Source organism: Desmodus rotundus, chromosome 3 (assembly GCF_022682495.2).
Source record: "Desmodus rotundus isolate HL8 chromosome 3, HLdesRot8A.1, whole genome shotgun sequence".
In the NCBI taxonomy this organism is placed as follows: Eukaryota; Metazoa; Chordata; class Mammalia; order Chiroptera; family Phyllostomidae; genus Desmodus; species Desmodus rotundus.
The window spans coordinates 107817775-107842716 of record NC_071389.1 but is presented as its reverse complement, the minus strand read 5'-3'; the positions used below and the strand labels follow the sequence as shown (position 1 = coordinate 107842716).

The window sequence follows — 24942 nt, the reverse complement described above, 5'->3', positions numbered from 1 at the left end:
TTAAGAAAGAAAAAGACAACCGGCAACACAACTATAGCCATCAGATTGGCAAAAAATATACTTTTTTTTTGGTGTGCTGCAGAATTTTAGTAATTTATGTGTGCTATGAGATGAAAACGGTTGAAAATCGCTGCTACTGTGCATGCTTTGTAATTCTGTGGCCCATGTTAATTATTACTAAGGCTGTTGGTGCCACCCTGGAAACACTGTCTTCCCAACAGGAAACCATCGAACACCCCAACTGCCCACCCCCACCCCAAACTGTGCCAGAACAACCAGTTCTGCCTTTGGGACAGTTCGAATGATTTTCCCCATCCTATCTATTTCCCCCTTTCACAGGCACCTGCTAACTGTGGTTTATTAGTTTATTGGATGGTGAATTTTCCACAAATTCCATCCCAGATTTTTCTTTAGTTGCCAAAGAAGGTATCCATTTAATTTTGTCCCACAGTCAATACTTTCCGAGAAGAGATCTTTATTTTTTAATGAAAACCCATATCATGTGTCTGTTCTCTGGAAATGTGTCCAGAGTCAAATGAGTACGAGTTTTGCAAAGAAATTGTGCTGGCTTTCCCTTCCCCGGCTTCCCTTCTCCCACGCCAGTGTCCGTGGAGAGCGTTTGGACACAGACCGAAAAGCCTCCCTCACTGGGGAAATGAGGGAAGCTCCCATTCAGGTTCCGGTTCCATAGGTGAAAGCCAAGCTCTGCTGGGCCCCTGAATTCGTAACGGGAGCTGTCGGGCCCGTTCATTCAGGGGACAGCTGGGCTGGGCTTGAACATTTTAAGGGGACGTGAAAATGAACAAAGCAACGCCTCCTCAGAAGGGCGTGTGCCTGTAGGGGCTGAAGGCTTTCGGATCCTGAGTTCAATTCCTCGGCCTCTGCGTTGCCGTTGCGCTTTTGTAACGAATTGGTAAGTAAAGTGTTATTGTTCACCCTGGCACCTGCACCAACTACTTCTATGGCCCCGACACGCGCTGGGTGCGCTCTGGTCACCCAAACCGCCTTGGTGGGGCGCAGGCAGGGGTCCAGGTTCTCGCCGCGGTCCCTGCTGTCGGGTTTGTCTCCCGCATCCTACGCACCGGAGCGTGGAACCAAGAAAACTTCTCCGCCAGACGGAGGCTGCAGAGGCCCGGGCGCGCCACTGTTTGAGCCAAACTGTGGCTGGAGAAAACTGCACTGCCAGACCCCGGCACGTACAGGCGACCTGCCCGCGCGAGGAAAGGCCTCTGCCTCTGCTCCTACCCGAGAAGAAAGTAGGAGCCACCAGCGGCTTTGGCCAAGACACTTCCCAGCCCGGAGTCCAGTCCTGCGATCGCCCTCCCGCAGCTAAGGCTCAAGCTTCTTTGAAAGAGGCACGGCGCAGCCGGCTCTCCCTCCCCCACACCCCCAGCTCCCTTGAAGGGGCGGATCCAGCGTCTTTCCCCACACGTACCCGTTCCTGCAGAAATAAACAGTTTTCCCGACAGGCTTTGAACCGCTGAAATGTAGCTGTGAAATCGAGACACCAGGTCATTCCTGAGAGGTCTAGATCACTTCTACAGTCCTTCTAAAAACAGCGCTGGAAGGCCTGCCTATCTTAGAGTGAGCACGTTTACAGAAGGAGCCCGCGCTCTGCATTCGGGGGCCCATCTGTCCAAGAGCTGTACTCCGCCAGGGTTTGACAGGGTGCCTTGCATCTGCTGCATGATTCTGAGTGTCAGGGCCAGCCTGTGGCACTTGTCTGCTGGACCAAGCAGCAGGTTTCTTGTGTATGGTATGTCAGGAAAACCTCCAAGGTACCCTGGCCAGAGACAGACAGGCGTCTAGCCCTAGGCCCAGGGGCTCCACTATTGTCTCTGGGACCTACAGCACAGAAACCGAGTCATTGAGTTCCCTCTGTGGTTTGCACCTGACCTTCCTAGCCCAGAGAAGGCGTCTGGCACAGACCCCAGCTACAAAGATGCTAGTGACCACAGCTCACTCCCCTAGTCCTCCCACTTATGCCTTCACCCTCACCACTAACGGAAACACCTGTAAGATGGGAAGGGAGAGTGAGGTTACTTGATTAAAATTCCAGTGTTCCCAGAGTGGCTTCTTTCTGTTGAATTCAGCCCCAAACAAGGGTGTGGCCACAGCAGCCAGACCACTTTGTATGGAAAAGAAGGTATTCTTGTTGCTGTTGCTCCTGCTAACCCAGACTGGTTGGTCACTAATGGAGGTTCTTGTCTATAAAAGGGCCGACTCTGCCTTCACTTCTACCACCGTTGTGATGGGGAGGATACACATGACTAGATTCTCCTCTGCCAACAGAAACCTAAGTAGTAGCCGTTGGGGTCTGTGAAATCTTCCAGTGTGTGTGGCAGAGTGGGGAGGGAGAGAGAGATGGGCTCCTCCCATGTGAGTGGACACTCTGGCCAGCAGTGCAGGGAGCTGCCCAGTCGTCTGAGGCCCTGGAGCCCCAGGGATGCCACACTCTGCCGAGTGGACCTACTCTGGCCAAAAAGATTTCTTTGGGCAATGCTTTTCTTCCATTACCCACTGTATCAGTGCTCTGGCGCCCCATCGTCATCCCGTAATATCCAGCACTGCTCAATGAGGATTATTAAATTGGTAATTCTTATTGTTAATTTAAAAAATGACTAATGGGTTTCCTGGGCAGCCTGAAGTTCCGGCGAGCCCACCTCCCGAAGAGACCTGTCCCAAGGGGCACCTTCCCAGCTGTGGCCCACCGCGGTGCTCTCTCCTACCCATCTTTCCCACACTTGGTGACCTGTGCGCGGCACCTGCGCTGCAGACAGAGACCCGAGCTTGCTTCCCTTGCACGGGCTCCTCTCCCTGCCCCAGAGTGAGAAAGCTGTCGCTCACACGTAAATGTTGGTGCAGCAGATAAGGCGAGAGGAGAAAAAAAACAAACGGGCAATCCCCTATGGAATAAAAGATTAATTTTCCATCCGTTTTGCTTGGCAGCTCCAGCTTAGCCAGAGCTGGATAAGTGCTTTGGACACCACCAGTTTGGAAAGCTGGTGGTGTCCACGGTCCGCAAAGGGAGTGAAGAATTGAAGCAGTGAGCTGGATAAATGGGGCAAAACACGAAACTACATAGATATTTGGCAAAGCGTGCGGGTGTGGGCGGCGAATAGAAAGGGCTAATTATTCGTATGATTGCCTCAATCCTCCCCTCCTTTGTGTGCGCTTGTGGACCCAGGGCCGGGACAGTGCCAGCCTCCCGCCCAGGGTGCACCGTGCAGGGTCGCAGTCTCCTCGCGTCCTGGGCCCGGGAGCGCAGCGGCTACAGTCCCACAGGGTCGACGCGGAAGAGGTCAGCAAGCCGCAGGCGGCCGATCTTCTTCACCTCGCCCAAGGCTGTGCGCAGCTCCAGCTCAGACGAGCAGTGCAGCCGGCGCTGTAGCTCCTGGAACACCGCCTCCCGGTCGCTGAGGCGCGCAGCGAGCACGAAGGGGAAGCCGAAGCGCGCACGGTACTGCGTGTTGAGCTCGGCCAGCCTTAGCTGCTCATCTGTGCCCAAGCTCATCAGGCCCGCAACGCTGTGCTCCCGCTGTGACTCGGCAGTCAGCGTGCCCCGATGCTGTTCGCGGCCCGCCAGGTCCGGGTAGCAGCGCAGGATGCCCTCCTGGCCTGTGGAGACACACCAGGGGAGCCGGTTACCCAGCGCTGACGGGGTGGAAGGGACTACCGCCTGCCCCGCCCCAGGAGGCTTAGGGTGGGAACCAAGGCCCCCCGGGAGATGAGGAGGGACAAAACGGAGTGTCCTGGGGGAACAGGGGCTTCCATTGCACTCACCCCCCATACAAGTCTGGACCTTTGCGCCCCTCCGCCTCCGCTTCTTTCGGCCTCCGCCAGGACCCAGGGGCGGGGCGGGAAGTGACAAATGTGTCCTTTGAGACCTTGGGGCAAGAACACGGAGAGTGGAGGGGGTGAGGCTGTTGAGACTCGGAATTTACGACTTGCTCGGGAGGGAGCAGGGACGCGATAAGGAGCCCGAGCATTTTGTGTCTTTTCAAAGTCCTTTGCTCTCAGGGGGGCTTTGATGTCGAAGAGGGACGGACAGAGGCCTGAGGACTTCCTGCAAAGGCCCAGGAATGGGGTTCGTTCTGTGCCGAAGGAGAAGGACGGGGAGGGTCCACGGGGGTAACATCCATGGGGCGTGGCAAAATGCCCAGGACTTTGTGGCCGTTCTGGAATCGGGCCTCCAAAAAGCCCTGCAGATGATTAACTGGAAAAAAAAAAAAGTCCCGCCAGAATTCCGCAGCCCTTTGAATGAAAGTGGCTTTCCTCCTTTTAGGAAAAGATGATTGTGATCGTTCCATCCAACTCATGGAGCAGAGTCCTGAGCAGTGGGGAGAACTGAGGGGGGACCACCTGCATTGAAGAGAGGACTCAGTGGAGGCTCAGAAAAGGCTGGGTGACCTCTCCAAGGTGACCTAGCCAGAGACTGATGGCACCTGGACTCTGGACTCCAAATCCTGGGCATCTTTCGGGGCACTGGCTGCCTGTACAAGGTTAAGGGCAGTTTAAAACGAAACCCGTTGTCGCCAATAATTCCATGTCTGTGTCACCATGGTTTTAGAACCCCTCTCGTGAGCCTTGTCCCTTGGGCCCTGCAAAGAGGAGATGGTTCTTTTTCTTTTCCTGCATCCAGCCCTGTCCAGGTGGTGAGAAAATGTAGATGTTAAAATTGGTGCCTGGAGGCACCCCTCCCCATATCCCTGAGTCAGAGCTGGCTGTGCCACGAGACCACTGAACCCGTTTCTGCTCTGCACCCCCTCAGCCCTGGGACCCTCAGACTACTAGTCCGGGATAGGGTAAACTTCGAGTCCTGGGCGGCTCTGCAGGTCCCCACCTGTCTGTATCCACTCCGTGCCCCATCCTTGCATATTCAGATTTTCAAAGCAGCCTCTAGGGAAGAGGGGAGGGTGGAGGGGGAACAGCCCCAGTCCTCTCTTAGGACTCCTGGTCTCTTGGCTTCCCTTCCCCCTATTTCTTAACTCTCCAGAGGCCCAGCTCTGGCTTCAGGACAGTAGTTACTGGCAGGAGACCCCGGTATAGGGGCAGGGCCTGTCCCCTTACCGCTTCACCGTCCTACATGGGCCCCACCTGCCTCCTTTCTTCTTGCCTTTGCACCTTGCTTCTAATTCCCCTGGGTTTGTCCCCTTTCTTGAAAACATTGCCTGGGGTTAATGTTTGCCTAGGACTGAGCCTGTGTTTCCCACTGTCTGCAGGAGGAGAGAAAGGAGGATGAGAAAGGGGCAGAGCACAGAGAAGAGACTAAAAAATAAACTGGAACATACATGCACACAAACCTCAGCTGCAAGAAATAGAACCTGATGAGGAATCCTGTCCTCTGTCTTTATTGCCTCAAGCCACTGAATCCTGAGTACTGCCCAGGATAGCCCTAATCCAGTCCCCCTGGCCTGCGGCAAAGCTTCAGTTCCCCCCCACCCCCCAACGCTGCACCCTTGGAAGCACTTCCAGCCCTGGCCTCAAACTCCAGAGAGGCAGGCACTTCCCACCTCCCTGCCTTCAGTCCTGCAGATCCTTCCACATGGAATGCCAAACTTCTAACCAGACACTTGAATGTCCCTTGGTTCTGAGGGCCATTTCAATGCTGCCTGTTCTTTTGCCACTCACTCCCTGTGCCACTGACATGCCATGTGTAGAGATGCGGATATGTATTGTTTGCTGCAGCCATCAGACATGTATCTTTGCATCGGAAGAATTCCTGGCATAGAGCTGAGACTCTTCGTTCCAATAGGAGAAGACAGGGCAGGCAATAGTGGCCACGGAAGAGCAGGCAGTTGGATTAAAAACCTGTTCCAGTCCACTTGTGTCCCTACATCTGTGCCAAGTAGTGTGTGCTCCTTCCTGGTACAATAGATCATCTAGTCTCTCTGTCCAAGACTAACCTCTCCACTGGTGTTCTTGAAACCAGTCTCTCTTTTCATCTCAAAGACTGCAATTTCAAACATCAATTTCTCTTCCTTCAACTCATCATCGATACACAAACATGCCATAGAATCACTCATCCCATAAACAAAATCAAATCCCTCCCTTGAGTTCCTCTTGTCCTCTAGCTTCTCCCTGTGTCTCTGCTCCTTTGTACAGCAACTCAAAGGAGCTAGTGTCTACGCAGGATCTCCACTTCTTCACTTCCCATTCCAGGTTCACTCTACTAAGCTTTCAGCACCACCCATCAATGAGTCTGCATTCATCAAGGGCACAGGTGATGGACATTTTGCCCAAGCCCATGACCAGGGCTCTGTCCTCTTCTCTCACAACCTCTTTGGGAGCATGTCACAGGGTTGGCCCTCTTCCCCTCTTTAAAGATTACCATCATTTGCCTACGTTCACCAATGGTTCTTGCTCGGCCAGATTACTACTGTTGAAGTGCCAGGGACCCACATCTCCTCCCTTCTGTATTCACACTGATGCCCTATGTGTTCTCATCTAGTCCCATCACTTGACAGGCCATAAAGTCTTTGACAGACACTCAGATCTATTCTAGCCCTCAGCTTTTCACTGAGTGCCTTTTTTATGCCCCCCCCCGAACCTGCTATATTTTCATCCAGGTGAATACCAAGCATCTCAGACTTAACAAACTCCCATTCTCCACCCTCTCCTCTGGATTCTTAAGGTTTCCTCATTGTAGAAAACAGTGCCACCACCCATCCAGTTGCTCAGACTAAAAATTTAGGAGTTATCCTTAATTTCTCTTAGTTTTTGACCTGGCTTCCGCCAACAAATGTCAAACACCTGTTGGCTCTAACTCTAAAATCTGTTTTGAGAATCCAGCCATATCTCACCTGCTTCAATCCTTGTCCAAAAGACCTCTCACTTTTACTACCACAGTAGCCCTGCTAGCTGACCTTTCTTTCCTCATATTTCCCCATGTCTCACTACTCTCCAAGCGTCTTGGTCTTTCTGTGCCCCCAAATGACAGAAGTCTCAGGCTCCTTTTCTTAAAGTGGCCTCCTCCTAGATCTTTGACTGCTTCCTTCTCATCCTTTGGTTTTACACTCTAATATCATTTTCTAAGGAAGACCTCTTGTCTTATGTATTTTCTATAATAGTATATATTTTATTCTAATAGTTTCTAGAACCTGAAATTATTTATTTATGCTAATTCTGTCTCTCTTCACTGGAATGTAAACTCATTGAAGGCAAGGACTTATCTCGGTCACTGCTACAAACCCCAGTGCCTGGGACAATTCCTGGGGCTAGTGGGCACTCGATACGTATTTGTTAACCAACACATCACTCTTGGGAAGGAATTTAGCATTCTTTGATTGAACACATTTTAATAGCCTCTTCTACCTTATAGCCTGCATTCAAGGGATTTGTTAGTACCTAACTTCATTAATCCAACAACTCTGTTTTGAAATGAGTATTAAATAATGAATTATGCCATTATTGCAACTGTGAGATGCCACAAAGAGATGCACGATTAACAGCTTTTTTGCTTTTTGATTTTTAACACAAACCAGTGCTGAATGAATTCATTATTGGCCATGTGTGCTTCACCATTCTTCTTTTCCTATTGCCGTTCCCCTTTCCTGGAAATCAGGGGGTTGGCTTCAAAGGATACCTTGCCAATTATTTCTGGAACTAAATATTAATCCTGGACTGCCATCTACTGGCTAATAGTCATCACAGCATAATCTAAATGGATTATCAATGGATTGTCAACCTTGGTTTACTGTAAAAACAGGATCTTCAGTTTTCTGTTAATGGTAGAGTATTTTCTTAGATTATTCAAAACAAACATTTGATGAGGTAAATCACCATATCCTGCACATCTCCTCAAAGTCGCTTTTAGTTTTAGGACACAAAGACTATTACCCCCAGTTTGTTCCTGGCTATTCAAGGAATAAGGCTAGACTGTGCAGGAAATGCCATTTTATTTGACTGTTTAAGCAACCAAAATGAGGTCTGTGGCATTAAGCATTCATGTTAGTTAAAGAAATTAGTAAACAAATGAATACAACCCCTAGAAATTGTTTCTAGACTTTGCTTCTGATTCTCTGGAAAAATCCTTCATAGGCTGCTGGGTGGACCATCAGGGCTTGAGTTCCAGCCCTGCCCCTTTCTAGCCCTGTGTCCTTGATCATGTTACTTCATGTCTCCTGCTTCAGTTTTCACTGCTGTAAAATGGGCATAATAATGATAACACTTGTTTTATAGAATTAGTATGACGTTCAAATGAGTTAACAAATACTAAGTGCTTGGGAAAGTGCCTGAAACACAGATAGTAAGGGTTGAATATATTTTAACTATTGCTATTATTATTACTTTGCTAACATCACCTATCTGGGATCCTTAAGGTGATTAGATATGGAGCCACCACCCAGGCAGCAGGAGGCTCTGCTTCCAGCTGCCTGCCTAAGGCAACTATGGAGGAGGCATCGGGCTGAGAAGCAGGCTCCACCAGCAGAGCAGTCCCTTAACTAGAACTTAACTAACCTTAACTAGAGCTTCTAGACCAACTGGTTGGAGTAACTGCTGGTAGGAAAGAAGACAGATATGGGAAAATTTTTATTTCATTATCTAAGCTCCTGGAACAGAACAAACTCCAAATAAATGCTGAATAACTGATAAAGCAATGAATACCAGACTGAAGTTGATTATGCTGTCGCAGCTTTCTTTCTCAACACATTCCTTCCCGGCCCTGCCTTCACTTTGGGTATTGAGACAGATAATAGGATTTTCCTCCTTTTTTTTTCTTTTCCTCCTTTTTTTTTCTTTTTCTGATAGAACATAAATGTCATTCATAAAGCATTCATACACTTCAAAAGTCATTTCCCCTCTGGCTTAGGAGATTCTCATTTGGCCTCCTCCATTACCCACCAGGCATTTTGAACCTGGGCTCCTGGGGCCTCTTGCTCTTCCCAGCTTGCTCTGCAAGCTGACTGTGCCTGTGGGTCATCAGTCAGAAGGCTCTGTGGTCCGTCAGCTCCCCTAATGCCTGAGCACCGTGGTGGAGGGGAAAGCTCAGTTTTGGAGAGGCTCTGAGAAATGGGTGCCAACATGGCCCCAACATTTCTGTCAGTCTGGTTTTCTAACACTGTCCTCCGCTCTTCCTAGAGGTGCCTAAAATGAATTAAAATGAGCTGCTTACTTGTGAGATGTTCATCTGGCAATGGGAAACCAACCCAGATGTCAAAGGCCTGGGTGGATGGGTGAGACTGTTTGCCAGCCTCATGGAAGCAAGGAGAGGGTCAGTTCTCCCTCCCCACCCAGATCGCTGTGGAAGGCCCCTCTGTGAAGGCAGCACTTGCCCCCACCCCCTGCCTGTCCCTTCAGTTCCATCCAGGTGTCTCTGAAGAGTTAGCTAGACAATCTCTTTGGCTTCTAAATCCCTGTGAGGCTGAGTCACTTGGGGCTTGCCTAAACCTCCACCCCACACCCAGCAGTGCCTCCTTTTCTCTCTCTACCCAGAGGATATCAACAACTTCTTTCCCTCTCTCCAGAGGAATTTATTCAGATTTTTGTCTTTTCTTCTTCACTCCCCTCTGGGAGAAGCTGATCTGAATGTATTTACTTTCCTCAGCAGTCCAGTCCAAACTGGCTCTTTTTGGTAAAAATGTCAGCCACGTGCTCTTTCCCCTGGGCTCCTGAGATATTCTGATAGGGAGCAAGCAGTCTTCTCTCCTGAATACAGGACACTCCCAAAGTGAACACACTCAGCCGAAACAGGTAGGCCTTCGGTTTGACCTTTGGCCTCTGAGCCCCAGTGAGGCCCCATTCTCTTTCCTCATACCTCACAGCTTTAACATTTAACAGCCACTTTACCTGAGCCAATCTGCGTTCTTTCACCTAACTTTTGGCTTAACACCTTGCAAGTGCTGGACTTCCATTTACTAATTTTGAGGAAACTTAGTGACCCTTACAATAAAAATAGCTAAACAAATATAGCAATTATAACTATCTAAAGGAACTAAACCTGTTTCAGTAAGAATATCTGAAACTCATTTGTGGAGAATCTCAGAGTATAATACTGACGTCTTACCTGACTGTGGCAGAGCATCAATAAAGGCAGAAAAGTGCCTCTCTAACTCTTCCCGGTCAGAGAACGGGCTCTGGGACCAAACAGCAGCTGCTATCAGAGGACATCTCTCAATGACATTCCCAAACACATCCACAAATTCTCTAAAGTCCATGGAGTTGACCTTCTCCATGTCCATTGCTTGCAGGCAGTGGGACGTCGGCTCCCCTCTTGCTGAGTGGCAGGGACTCTGCTCACCAGGTTATATTTGCTGAATGCACAGCTTGTTTTTTATGCAACACCAGGCTGGCATGTTTTAAATGCCTCAGGAGAAGCAGATCCGAGGACTTGTGTAATGAGCAAACACAGGCTTAGGATTCTAATCCAGGGAGTGACAACCTCTGTGTGGTAAACATTTTCAGTCAAACTGTTTCCACCATCAAAGCCACGGGGGCCATATTTCACTCTCAGCCTTTAAGCCACATACAGTTTTGGTGTCAATAACATTGACACCAAACATATGTCAACATATCCAAGGTAAGTTTTAATGTCAACATATCCAAGGTAAGTTTTCCCTGAGTACTTCAAAGATAGGTCACAAGTCAACCCACTTGGAATTTGATTGCCCACCTATTGTTGCTGCTGTGGAGGGCAGGTAGTATGTTTTACTCTTTCCCTGTATCACAAATATTCACACAATAGGTACTTAGTAAATGCTCATTAAACAGGGGACCTAGAACAGTGCCCATGGTGGGCTGGCAATAATCTGTGGGCTGAATTAGTTGATCAAATGACCACATAGATTAATTGTCACCCTCATATTATTCACAGATAACCCCCCCAAAAAACACTGTGGATGATAAAGTCTAAGAAAAGCAGGGGTCAGAATTTAAAAATAAAGATATTGCAATTTCCCTTTAGAACCCAAAACGCAACATATTTCTGAAAGTTGTACTAGCTACACATTGGCTTACGTCTGAATCAAATTCAGAGAGAGAGCAATTGTGTTAACATTAAGAAAACAGTTGTGATATATTGCACCAGCCTGCTGGCTTTGTGGCTCTGCGGCTCTGTGGGGGAAGGGCCCAGAAAAGGGACAATGGCCTCCCCTCTCCCTGATTCCGGACACTTTAGCCTCTCCCAGTATGCCACTGGTATCCTTCAAGCTGTCACCCCAGCTCTGGAGCTCTGAGGAAGTGAGTCTGAGTAGGATGCAGAGAGAAGATCCTTACACCCAATTTCTTTGCCAAAGAGGAAGGGGAATACCAGGACTGTGCGTGGCTGCACCAACTTGCATTTCCCTAACTACAGAGCATTTCACCACAAAGCAGAAGAATATATATACTTTTCAAGTGTATATGGAATTTTTTTAGGATAGACCACATGTTAGGATACAAAACAAGTCTCAATAAATTTAAGAAGTTTGAAAGCATATCAGGTATCTTCTCTGACCACAATGTTATGAAACTCAAAATCAATCATAAGAAGAACACTGAAAAATGCGCAAAGACGTGGAAACTACATAACATGTTATTAAAATGAATGGGTCAACAATGAAACCAAAGAGGAAGTCCAAAGATACCTTGAAATAAATGAAAATGGGAACACAACAACCCAAGATCTCTGGGACACACGGAAAGCAGTCCTAAGAGGGAAATTCGTAGCATTACAGGCCTACCTCAAGAAACAAGAAAGAGCTGAAATAAATAATCTAACTTTACACTTAAAGGAACTTAAAAAATAACAAACAGCCCAAAGTGAGTAGAAGGAAGGAAATAATATAGATCAGAACAGAAATAAATGAAACAGAGTCTAAAAAATGACACAAAACATCAGTGAATCCAAGTGCTGGTTCTGTGAAAAGATAAACAAGATTGATAAATCTTTAACCAAACCCATCAAGAAGAAAAGGGAAAGAACCCAAATAAATAAAATCAGAAATGAAAGAGGAGAAATAACAACTGACACCAAAGAAACGCAAAGGATTGTAAGAACATATTACGAACAACTATATGCCAACAAATTGGACAACCTGGACGTAATGAATAAATTCCTAGAAACATGCAGTCTTCCCAAACTAAATCAGGAAAGAGGAGAGAATGTGAAAGACAAATTACAGCTAGTAAAATTGAAGCAGTAATTAAAAAAACTCCCAAACAAAAGCCCAAATCTGTGGCTTCACAGGTGAATTTTACCAAACATTCTGAGAAGGAATAACACCTCTTCTTAAACTATTTCAAAAAATTCAAGGCATGGGATATTCCAACTGTTCTGTGCACAGTCTTCCAACTATATGCCCTTTGAGTCCTTGTCTACCCCACTTGTTTGGTGCTTCCAAAGTTAAACCTTTCAAAGACTTTGGGGCAGAGTGCCTCCTCACTTCACAGTTCACCTGAAGACACCCGGGTTGTTACTTCACCCAAGGAAACCAGTTATACCATCCACTTTCTGCCCTCTAAATATTTATTGAAATCTTTTTGTTATATTACCTCCTCTTCTGTGTTATTTGCACTTGTGGGTTAATAAAAAATTTTATTTTCTGGGAGAAAAAAGAAAAAAGGAAACAGTCGCTTTTGCCCCTGTGGTCTGTGAGAGACAGTAGTGCCTGGGACAACCAATCACAGCTACAGATTTTATCCTAACTCTGTCGACGTGTCCCAGCCCAGGTCTTGTCCTGACTACCTGGGCCAAGGTTATGACTGAAGGATGGACCTCGTCCCTTGAAAAGAAACTGATGAAATTTGCTTTTCAAAGGAGATCTGGTGCCCGACGTACCACCACTACTGATCTTGTCTTCAGCACGAAGGAAGCTATGTAAGAGTAACGCTTACAAGTCGCAGCCCGTGTCTACGTAAGAGCACACAGGGTCCTGCGGAGTGCATGCTGCTTTCGGGTTCTGACCTGCTCTGCCACCTACCGGCTGATATCCGGCAAGTTACTGAACTTTTCTGTACCCCAGTTTCTTTGTCTGCAAAATGAAGATCATAATAGCATTTGCTTCACGGGATTTCTGCAAAGGTTAAATAAATTAATACATTAAATTGCTTAAACTGGCTCCTTTACATAGCGCTACCTAGGTGTTGGCTAATATAACATTTTCTGTTACAGTCTCTCCATTGGACTAACCACAGAATTTTCTCTTTTTCCCATTCTGCCACCAGAGTCACGTGGACTTTCCCTTGCCCCTGGGGTTCTGCCACAGACCCAGGCAACAGTCCAGTCTCCACTTTGTCCCCTTCTCCCCCCAGCACCCCCTCAGCCTCGGTTCACTATGGAGCTGACCTGTGCAGTGCCCGCAATGTCAGAGTGCACCCTGGGGAAGGGAAGGTGCGGTCTGTCTTTGGCCGGTCCACCCAGCTCCCCAGCCTGATTCCTAGGCTCTGGGTGACTGGGAAAACGATGGAACAGAAACGGAGGAAGAAGGGGGTCCTGGCTCCACTGCATTTGTCCCCCACCTATTTGCCTGACCCCCTTACCATTTCCTCTTATCTCTGTACACCAAGGGTCTCCTTGCCCTCATATGTATGAGCTCCTGCCTGGGGCTTGGAGCCCAGGGAGCTGTCAGTTCTTCTGAGAGCAGAGGGAGACAGACACCAGCATTTGCAAGGGGAACATGCTGGGGCTCATACACCTAGAAATGCTGACACACCTGCTGGGAAGGGCTGCCTCACTGCATTTCTGACACAGACCGGAAAGCTAACCTCCTTTTGTTTTATTTTTTAAACATTTTTATTGAATTTATTGGGGTGACATTAGTTAATAAAATTATGCAGGTTTCAAGTGTGCAATTCTGTAACACATCATCTGTACATGTGTTCACTACCTAAAATCAAGTCTCCTCCCTCACCATTTATCCCCAACTTTCCCCTCTTCCCCTTGCCCCCCCCCTTTCCCTCTGGTGATCGCCACACTGCTGTCGGTGTCTATGAGTTGCTGCTTATTTGTTTGTTTGTTTTCTTCATCCCTTCACCTTTCCCACCCCTCCCAACCTCCTCCCCTAACCTCTTTTTATTTCATTCTGTCTATAATACAGGGTCCGGCAGAAGTAAGGCCTGCTTCACTGTGGTTGGTAGGGTAATGATATGGGTGTAATAATTTATAGTTTTAATTTGAACATTTCACCTAAAATGTCATATGGTGTCCTTGAGTGTGATATTGTTCTGTTACAGTATATGTTTATGGTTTTGTAATAAATAGGGGCATTATTTTTGTTGGACCCTGTATAATAATGGAACCCCAAATAACCTACAACACGTGAAACTTTAAGATACCAAGGTTAAGGAGTTTAGTCATGGGTACAGAAACAACACTGACAAAACCCCCAAGTTACTAACGTGGAGCTAATAGGGCAGCCCATGCCACAGAAGCTCCCTGGGGCTCACCTTTCCCTGTTTGACTCTCACCAACCAAATCAATCAACATAATGGAAGGTGGTCAGAGGTAAGGCAATTTTCATCCCAGCATAAAGCTAAGTTGTTGAATTGCATACTAGAAATAGGTAAATTGTATGGTATAATAATTATATATCAAAAAGCTAGTTTTTTATAAGTTAATTTATATATAAATGTAGTCTCATCATTTGTGTTTAACAATACAATATATGGTTCTTATGTTCTGATTGCTCAATGTGTTATAGTTGACTTTATTATAATTTTTCTTTTAAGAGACTTTTAGCAGCATATGCAGAAAATTCTTAAATAGGCACAGTTAAATTTTTATTTCATTTTTCAGTCGAAACATTTCCCGCCGTTAACTTTTCATGAATGAGCCCATGCAGGAGTGTTTTCTCAATAAGATCCAGAAAGACAATTCACTTTCCTCCATATACATTCATGATTCGAGGTAAATTGAAAGTTGGAAATCCTATAATCTTGCTCTTACCAGAAGGCTTTCATTGGCTGAGGATGGAGCCAAAGCAAAATGAAGGGCTTCAGGAAGGAGCCCAGAGGCCAGCGTGGCTGAGAGAAGACAGGCAGGGGGTCCGGACCAGGCCTGCACTCAGTACTTCCTGTGTGTCTAAACTTCCAAGGGCCTACCTCACAATTTGTTAAATGAAACAATACATATCAAGCCTTTAGCAACAGCTCTAGGATACATGTGCTATCAGTAAATGCTAATATAAAGAATGCACCAAAGCAAACCTTGAAGACACTATGTTAGGTGACACAAGCCAGTTATTAAAAGGCAAATACTGTATGTTCCACTTCTATGAGGTACCTGAAGAATCTACTTTGTAGAAGCAGAAAGTAGAATGATGGGTGCCAGGACTGGGGGAAGGGTGGATGGGGAATTAGTGTCTCGTGGGGACAGAGTTTCATTTTGGGAAGATGGACCAGTTCTGGGGATGGACGGTGGGGATGGTTGTGAATGTACCTAATGGTTAAAATGATACTTTTTATTTTATGTGTATTTTACCACAAAAAATTCATTAAAGCCTTTTCAGCCTTGTTAAGATAATTTGAAATTTAATATAAGTTTGAACCTCTAGGAGCTAAAAAGATGTGCTTTTTGGGGAGGGTGCGAAATCTCCCCTTACTTTTTGTTGTTATTTTTGCTGATGGCGACTGTGGCATTGACGGAAACAAACATGAATATTGCCGTGCCATTTATTTGTGACAAAAGTGATAGTGGGAGTAGCAGAAGAGTTCAGATAAATCTGGTACTGAGAAAGTCCTTCATGAAGAACTAAGGTGAGAGAAGGAAGGTCAGGAAGCAAACCAAGTGGCAGTGGTGGGGGAGGCGGGACAGAAAGGAAGGCGGGTAACAGGACTGGAACTTCGATAAGAGGTCACCCAGGATATCTTCCTGCTGCAGGCCAAATGCCCCTGGGTGTTTTTCTTACTCCAAAAAATCTCCAGGAAATAGGCTTTTTATTTAAGGCCAGGAAGCCAATCCAGGCTCAGACAACACTGAGCATAGAAGGTGATCCAAAAAATTGTTCAAAAGCCAATTCCTTGTGCAGAGGAATGCACTCTGTGGGACAGAGTGGTAAAAACCAGGTTCTATAAAAGAATCTGACATTGGGTTGCTCAGTTTATGTCAAGAATGTGGTAAATAAATAATGCACATAAAAATGCATGCACAATTGTTACCCTAGTCAAGAAACAACCAAATGCTAAATAAATGGATTGAAGTTATCTTTATAGAGGGTTGTTTTTTCCTTGTAATTATATGACTTACCTTTCCTTTACTTCTGCTGAAAATGTGCCTTTCCAGGGGCGGGGTGCAATAATGAAGTCAGGCCTGGTGGCTGGGATTAACTAACAACCAGTAGTCCTAGGGTGCCACCTACTGGTGAGATAGCTGTAAAGGCCTGGCTGAAGAGGCTGTCCAAGCAATAGCAGCATCTCCAAAATCAGCGTAATTGTGTTCTCACTTGTGTGTAACCTTGTCAGGGACACGGCTTTACCTAAACCAAAACCCAATCTGTTGTAAAAGCTGGGTTTAATACAATCTCATTTCATTGTAAATGCCATCCGTCCTTAGAGAATGTTGCCTTTTAAATATCCTATTTGGTATAACAAATGTTATAAAAGTAAAATGATATAATAAACACTTGTGAACCCATTACCGTAACCAATCCAAAACACTCCAACTGTCATCAGAGTGAGAGTGACTAAATAATGACGATTCTGTGTTCGCATAGTATAACGGTGAATGAAAGAACCAAAGGTTCATGTAATACCGTGAGTCAATCTTAGAGGCATAATGTTGATTTTTTTAAAAATGAAGCAAGATCTGGAAGTCTGTATAGAGTATGCTGCCATTTGCTAAAGCTCATGAACAATAGAATATTCATTTTCAAGGAAATCAAATCCTTTGGTTCTTTTAACACTGCAACAACAAGGGGTGTGCTGGGTAGATGGTTCCACGTACAAACGTATTCACTCGGCTCCATCCACAGTGCAGTCAGGTTCAGAATGTGTGTGCCCCCTGAAATCACTCTGGCAGAAGGAAAAGTATAGCGTCCCTATAGATGTTAACTTGCTTTCACGTTCCTCCTTGTAGTCACGAATATTTTTGGACAAGCTGTTAGAGAGCATACTAATGCTTGTGACTCCACTCCCTCACATCCTATCAAGATGATAGAAGAGTATGCTGGTGAAGATAGATCAGCATAGCACTTGAAGACCAAAGAAGACCACTGGCAACCAAAACATAGAGGACTTTCTAGAGAAGATAAAGCAGGTGAAGCCCTCAACAAGGAGACTGAGTGAGTGCAGGTGTTTGGGCCAGGGTTCTCTGGTTGTATGCAACAGGGGCAGACCTGGGCTCACTGCCTCAGAGGAGGATTTACTGATCTGACAGGAAGACTGGAGACCAAGGCTTGGGCAAGAAGAGGGACCAAAGCAACTCCACAGAACTAAGAAGTGGGAAGTGCTTGTCACTGAAGGCAGGGACTGACACTGTGTAAATGATAAGCTCCAACTCCTGTTTCCATTCTTGCCTGAATCCAGTCCAGGTACAAAGTTCCACAACAAGAGAGGGTGTTTATTCACCTAGCTTGAGTCAAGGGTCCCCCTTGGCTAGAAGGCAAAGCCCCCTGACATAAGTTCCACCACATTGCATATAATAGGGAGAAGCGATACCTCAACTCACAGTACTGTTACCAAAAGAAATGGGAATTGATACTGGATGGCCAAAGAAACATGTGATCACTACAACAGAGTCTTTAAAAATAATAAATACAGCAAAACTTAAAAACACAATTACCATATTTTTCAGCAACCCCACTTCTGGGTGTATATACAAAAGAATTGAAAGCAGGGTTTCAACAAGATATTTGCACGCTCATGTTCATAGCAGCATTGTTCACAACAGCCAAGAGGTGGAAGCAAACTAAATGTCCATTAACAGATAAATGAAGAAACAAAATGTGTTATATGTAGACATATGCCATGGAATATTATTCAGCTTAAAAAGGAAGGAAATCCTGTCACAGGCTACAACATGGATCAACCTTAAGGACAATATGCTAGGTGAAATAAGCCAACACAAAAAGACACATACTGTATGATTCCACTTGTATGAGTTATCCAGAGGAGTCAAATTCATAGAGACAGAAAGCAGTGTGGTTGTTACTAGGCGACTGGAGGAGAGGGATTGTTTAATGGGTAGACAGTTTCAGTTTTGCAAGATGAAAAACTTCTGGAGATCTGTTTCACAACAAAGTAAATACATCTAACACTACTGAGCTCAAAATTGGGCAAAATGCCCTGACCAGCATGGCTCAGTGGGTTGGGCATTGACCAGCAAAGCAAAAGGTTGCCGGTTCAACTCTTGGTCAGGGCACATGCCTGGGTTTTGGGCCAAGTCCCCGGTTGGGGGCACGTGAGAGGCAGCTGATCAGTATTTCTCTCATGCAAGGCCAAGATGGAGGCTTAGGTAGATATACTGTGCCTCACACAGCCAAGAGGAGGACAACAACAAATTTAAAAACACACAAATAACCAGAACTGACAGAAAATCAACTTGTATGGAAGTCTGACAACCAAGGAGTTAAAGAAACATTCATCCAGACCAGTATGAGGGGTGGAGAGACGGGCAGCCAGAGGACACACAGCAAGGTGGCAGCTGGAGGACGAAAAGTGAGTAAGGTGGCAGATGGCAGACAGGGTGGGCCCACATTTGTGTGTGGATAAACCAGGAGGAACAACTGGGGACTGAGATAGACCACGCAACCCAGGGTTCCAGCGCCAGGAAATAAAGCCTCAAAACCTCAGACTGAAAACACCTGTGGGGGTTGCAGCAGCAGGAGGAACTCCCAGCCTCACACGAGAGTTAGTTGGAGAGACCCACAGAGTCCTAGAACGTACACATCCTCTACCTGGGAGTCAGCACCAGAAGGGCCCAATTTGATTGTGGGCAGCCGGGCAAGTGACTGAAAGCCAGCTGAGAGCCCAGCAAGCAGTATTGTTCTCTCTTGGACCCCTCTCCCACATACAGCGTCACAGAGCAGTGACGTGGGTTGCCCCGCCCTGGAGAATACCTAAGGCTCTGCCCCTTACTACGTAACAAGTGCACTGAGACAAAAAAATATATATATGGCCCAAATGAAAGAACAGATCAAAACTCCAGAAAAAACACAACTAAGTGACAAAGAGGTAGCCAACCTATCGGATGCACAGTTCAAAACACTGGTAATTAGGATGCTCACAGAATTGGTGAATATGGTCACAAAATAGAGGAAGAAGTGAAGGCTGTGAAAAGTGAAATAAGGGAAAATGTACAGGGAACCAACAGTGAAGGGAAGGAAACCAGGACTCAAATCAATGGTGTGGACCAGAAGGAAGAAATAAACATTCAACTAGAACAGAATGAAGAAACAAGAATTCAAAAAAAATGAGGAGAGCCCTGGCTGGCGTAGCTCAGTGGATTGAGCATGGGCTACAAACCAAAGGGTTGTTGGTCCGATTCCCAGTCAGGGCACATGCCTGGGTTGCTGGCCAGGTCCCCAGTGGGGGCCACGTGAGAGGAAACCACACATTGATATTTCTCTCTCTCTCTCTTTCTCCCTCCCATCCCCTCTTTGAAAATAAATAAATAAATAAAATCTTTTTTAAAAAATGAGGAGAGGCTTAGGAACCTCCAGGACATCTTGAAACGTTCCAACAACCAAATCATAGGGGTGCCAGAAGGAGAAGAGGAAGAGCAAGAAATTGAAAACTTATTTGAAAAAATAATGAAGAAGAACTTCCCCAGTCTGGCAAAGGAAATAGATTTCCAGGAAGTCCAGGAAGCTTAGAGAGTCCCAAAGAAGTTGGACCCAAAGAAGAACACACCAAGGCACATCATAATTACATTCCCCAAGATTAAGCAGAAGGAGAGAATCTTAGAAGCAGCAAGAGAGAAGGACACAGTTACCTACAAAGGATTTCCCATAAGAGTATCAGCTGATTTCTCAAGAGAAAATCAGGCAAGGAGGGGCTGGAAAGAATATTCAAAGTCATGAAAGACAAGGACCTACATCCAAGATTACTCTATCCAGCAAAGCTATCATTTAGAATGGAAGGGCAGATAAAGTGCTTCCCAGATAAGGTAAAGCTAAAGGAGTTCATCATCACTAAGCCCTTGTTATATGAAATGTTAAAGGGGCTTATCTAAGGAAAAGAAGATCAAAAATATGAACAGTGAAATGACATCAAACTCACAATTATGAACAATCAAACCTAAAACAAAAACAAAAATAAAAACAAAAACAAATTAAGCAAACAACTACAATGGGAAGAGAATCCCAGAAATGGAGATCATCTGGAGGGCTACCAGTGGGGAGGGGCAGGGGATAATGGGGGAAAAGGTACAGGGACTAAGAAGCAAAAGTGGTAGGTACAAAATAAATAGGGGGAGGTTAAGAATAGTATGGAAAATGTACCAGCCAAAGAACTTATATGTACAACCCATGGACATGAAATGGGGGGGGATGCATGTGGGAGGGGGTGTGCAGGGCAGAGGGAAATAAAGGGGGGGAAATGGGACAACTATAATAGCATAATCAATAAAATATATTTAAAAAATATTCCTCACACATTGATGTTTCCCTCTTTCTCCCTCTTTTACCCTCTCTCTAGAAAAAAATAAATAAAATTTTAAAATGGTCAAAATGGTAAGTCTTACATTGTTTTTTAATCACAATTTAAAATAAATATGATAAATACAATAAATAAAATAATAATAGAGCCCAAGAGAAATTGCAAGATAAGTGTTAACAGGGACTTGCTGACTGCAAGTTATTAACCTGTTTCAATTTCTTTAGGAAAAAATTAGTGTAATTTTGGTACCTATTTCATAAGGTTTTTATGAAGGTTAAATGACATAATGCATATGAAATTAGCAAATGCTTAGTGCACAAACTATATAGTTGAGAAAAATATCAGCATCTTGTAAAAAATAAAAAGCTGTTTGACGGTATGGCTAGTATAATTCCACTTAAGTGAAAAACAAAGACAAGCTCTGACCAGTGTGGCTCAGTCAGGTGGGTGTCACTCCACAGGGTGAAAGGCTGCCAGTCTGATTCCCAGTCAGGGCTCCTGCCTGGGTCGCAGGTTCTCTCCCCAGTCGGGGCGTCTACCAGAGGCAGCCAATCAACGTTTCTCTGCTGCATCACTGTTTCCCACTCTCTAAAAATAAATAAATATTTGTTTAAAAACCCCAAAGGCCTCCGCATGTGTGTTTGTGTGTAAACACATGTGAGCAATGTAATGATCTTTAAACAAGAAAATGGAAAAAATATACCTGAAATTTTAACAGTGGTTCCCCCAAAGAAGCATTTTAGGATTTGAGTGCATGAAGGAGAAATTTCACTATTACTATAAGTAAAAACATAGAATTATTTGAATTTTTAATGTCAACCATATTTTATGCTTTAAGTAGATAAAAAATGTTGTGTCCTGACTATACGTACAGATAGGAGTATGGCACACAGCTTGGTACAAATATCTACTTTCAAAAGGATGTTTACTTAAGAAAATAAGTCATCAGGCAGACAATTGTACTTGAACAACAGTAAAAAAAAACAAAGAATTTTAAAATTAAGAAATAAACAAATTATGTATACACTAAAACCCCACAAAAATAAAAAGAAAATAAGTCATCACATAAGGTAGGTTCAGAGCCAAGCAGATGATACAAACACAAAGCCCAAATAAGATTTCAGTGGGGGAAGCCATCACTAATGGTGGGTAGAGCTGAGAAAGACCTGAGCAGAAGACAGAGCACCAGTCTGGTCACGAAGCAAAGGCTTAAATAGGGAGAGGAGGAGGGAGTTGGCATCTTAGGTAGAGCGAGGGTGAAGAGAAGAAACAGATGAGAATGCCTTAGGCATGTTCACTGAACAGGGCTGGGAGGTTTGACTAGAGACAAGACATGATATCCAATACAGGAAATGCAGTCTAACCAGCTGCAGGGGGCTGAGTGCTGGGGATCTGACTTTAGCAGTTAGAACACAGAACCACCGAAAGCTCTCCAGCCCAGGAGTAACAGATGCGGATCAATGCTTTGGGAAGATGAAGCTGTCTGTGGCTCACAGAAAACACTGGGTGGTGGAAAGATGGGGAGTAGAGTTAGGTGAAGAAGAAATCAGTGTATTCTAAGTGAGTTCATGGAGGCCTGATCTACAGCAAAAAATTAAAACCAGAAAAGAAAGCACAAATGACATTAGATTATCTCTATTGGCCAGGCATTGATCTAAGTGATTTATATGTTTGTGTAATATATGTATACATTTATAACACACACATAGACATATGTAATTCATCTAATTCTCACAACAGCCCTATAAGATAGATACCATTATTACTCGATTTTCCAGAAGAGAAAACTGGGACCTAAAGAAGTTCAGTTACTTGCCCAACATCACAAAGCTAAAAAGTGGTGGAGAGCTCTTGTTTGTAACCACTATACTAGAAGCAAGGACAAGAAGAAAGAAGAGGCAGAACTTCACCACGTTCTTCACCAAGAGCTACACCTGGCATGTAAGAAGGAGGACAAGTCCAAGTTTATAAGCCTGTGGGAGGCAGAGTGCTAAGCTTCAAAGGACGAAGGGGACTGCATCAAAGCAGTTCTACAGAGAAGACAGCAGATGTCCAACATCAGCTGTTCTTCTAGTCTGGGAGGCAGGAGTGTGGGTCCTTTTAAGAATCTGATGAACCCTGACCAGCATGGCTCAGTTGGTTGAGCATCATCCCATAAAGTGAGGGGTCACTGGTTTGATTCCCAGTCAGGGCACATGCCTAGGTTGTGGGCCCAGTCCCTGGTTGGGGCGCATGTGAGAGGCAGCTGATTAATATTTCTCTCACGCATCAATGTTTCTCTCCCTCTCTTTCTCCCTCCCTTCCCCTCTCTGTAAAACTAAATAAATAAAATCTTTAAAAAAAGAATCTGATGAAAGAATAGACTTCAGTAGGAAAAAAAAATACACATTCACCAACAAAACATCACACACAATTTCAGTAGGCTCATGGACTCCGGGTAAGTCTTGCCCCAAATGTACTGTGTAAGCAATTCAATAACAAACATTTCTGTGGTAGAAATTTTATTTCCATTCATAAAATATATCACTAAATAGCTATAAAAGTTACATATTATTTTAAAACATAGATTTAAAAAATCACATTAGCTTCTCCTTAGCAAAATGCTTCTGTTTTATGTATTTACAAGAATATACTATACTTTAGGTACACAATTTTCCCTCAAGCCAGCCTGAGAAGGCCTTTGGATGTAGGTAGATGCTCCAATAAGCTCTTCCTGCCTTGTGCAAATTCAATTTTACAAAAGTTCCTTTGAAAACAAGAGTAAATACAGAGAACTTCTAGAGAAAAAGTCCAGCAAAGCAGCAGTTGAGAGTACATTTTCTTTTAGTGGTGAAGTTAATCTTGTTTTGGTAACCGATAACCTGCTGAAGGTGAGCAGGTGGTGGGGAGGAGTCCTTAAGACTAAATTGTTTCTCTAGGAGTCTTCAGTGTGGTCCTGAGGAGAGGGTAGCCCGGCATCCACCTCTCGGCTGTAAGGTCGCCTGTTTTGGTAGCTGGAAGGATGTTTTGAAACATGGCCATCCATGTTCTGATACATCTGAATATGGGAAAGAGACAGAATACTCTTTATCACCTGAGGAAGACTTAACATGCTATGTGCCTACATTACAAATTATTACTTGCTTTCAGTATGCATAGGCCTTAGAGGCTATTCCATATGTTAACTGACAAAGCAATTTTGGTCCTTATATTAATGGAGAAATCGAATCATAGTCAAATATTTTATTTCATTATTGTTTCTACTTTTAGATATAATATCTTCATCTAGAAAACCTAAAGCCATGAAGAAAATCCACAAAAGAGAAATGCCACAAAAAAAAGACATCTCTTTATTATGCAAATAATACAGAGGACTGATTCTTCAGTTCTCACTTGGGAATTTAGCGACCTTTAATTATTTTTTAAAATTATTTTTTATAAAAATGGAAACAGCTCTACTCTTCTGTCTGGTTATCAAATTAATACATGTTCATATAGATAATATAAGCAATATAGAATGTTCTATAGAAAAAGCTAAAACCATCAGAGGTACTCACCATTGCAGACAGCGTGCTATGCGCGCACACGAACTCGTGTCGGTCAGCTCAGACTGCAGATTCTGTTTCAGAACCTTATTTTGAATTACTAGTATCTTGTTTATATGTTATATGTACCAACTATGATGTTGGTTTTACATGTTATGTATTTTCACTATTTACTAAGCACGAATACATATCTTTTTATTATTTTTAAGTATATTTTATTGATTATGCTATTATAATTGTCCTAATTTTTTCTCCCCTTTATCCCTCTCTGCCCTGCACCCGCTCACTAGCCTCCCCCCACTTTAGTTCATGTCCATGGGTTGTACATATAAGTTCTTTGGCTTTTCTATTTCCTGTACTGTTCTTAACCTCCCTTGCCTATTTTATGCCTACCAATTATGCTTCTTATTCCCTGGACCTTTCCCCCCCATTGTCCCCCTGACTCTCCCCACTGATAACCCTCCATGTGATCTCCATTTCTGTGATTCTGTTTCTGTTCTAGTTGTTTGCTTGGTTTTTGTTTTTGTCTTTTAGGTTCAGTTGTTGATAGTTGTGAGTTGGTTGTCATTTAAAAATATGAGACGCTTCACAAATTGTGTGTCACCTTTGTGCAGGGTCCATGCTAACCTTCTCAGTGGTGTTCCAATTTTAGTATGTGTGCTGCTGAAGCAAGCACCAAACACATATCTTTTTAATGGCAGCCTAGGGTTCTATAGCACTGATGTACCATAACTACTCTTTTGATGGACTGTTTATATAATATAAAGTGAAGAAGTGCACACGTGACCATGCCTGTCTTTGGGAGCAGGGGGGAGGTGATCAAAGGGGATGCACACTGTGACACACTTGACCTGGGCTGCGCTGAGGAACAGTTTCCTTATTTCCACTCCTATCAGCTGTGTCTGGG

General features: G+C 44.7%; 2 protein-coding genes and 1 non-coding gene across 4 annotated transcripts in view; all 3 read right to left on the bottom strand.

Annotated features, from left to right (window-relative positions):
* Positions 1-444: 444 nt before the first annotated feature.
* Positions 445-10245, bottom strand: URAD (ureidoimidazoline (2-oxo-4-hydroxy-4-carboxy-5-) decarboxylase). Its single transcript, XM_024580773.3, has 2 exons — positions 10007-10245; positions 445-3618 (listed from the first exon to the last, which is right to left on the bottom strand). The coding sequence occupies exons 1-2, from the start codon at positions 10179-10181 to the stop codon at positions 3272-3274; spliced, it is 522 nt and encodes a 173-aa protein (XP_024436541.1). The 5' UTR covers positions 10182-10245; the 3' UTR covers positions 445-3271.
* Positions 10246-23001: 12756 nt separating this feature from the next.
* Positions 23002-24942, bottom strand: part of FLT3 (fms related receptor tyrosine kinase 3) — a 63036-nt gene continuing 61095 nt past the window's right edge. For both annotated transcript variants that reach the window (XM_053920458.2, XM_053920459.2), the window contains one exon: positions 23002-23548. In XM_053920458.2, coding sequence (XP_053776433.1) covers positions 23426-23548 — 123 coding nt within the window. In that variant the 3' untranslated portion in view covers positions 23002-23425. The remainder of the gene's footprint in view (positions 23549-24942) is intronic.
* On the bottom strand, positions 24606-24711 carry LOC112296234 (U6 spliceosomal RNA). The gene has a single exon (XR_002973861.2). It is a non-coding gene; the product is annotated as a U6 spliceosomal RNA (small nuclear RNA).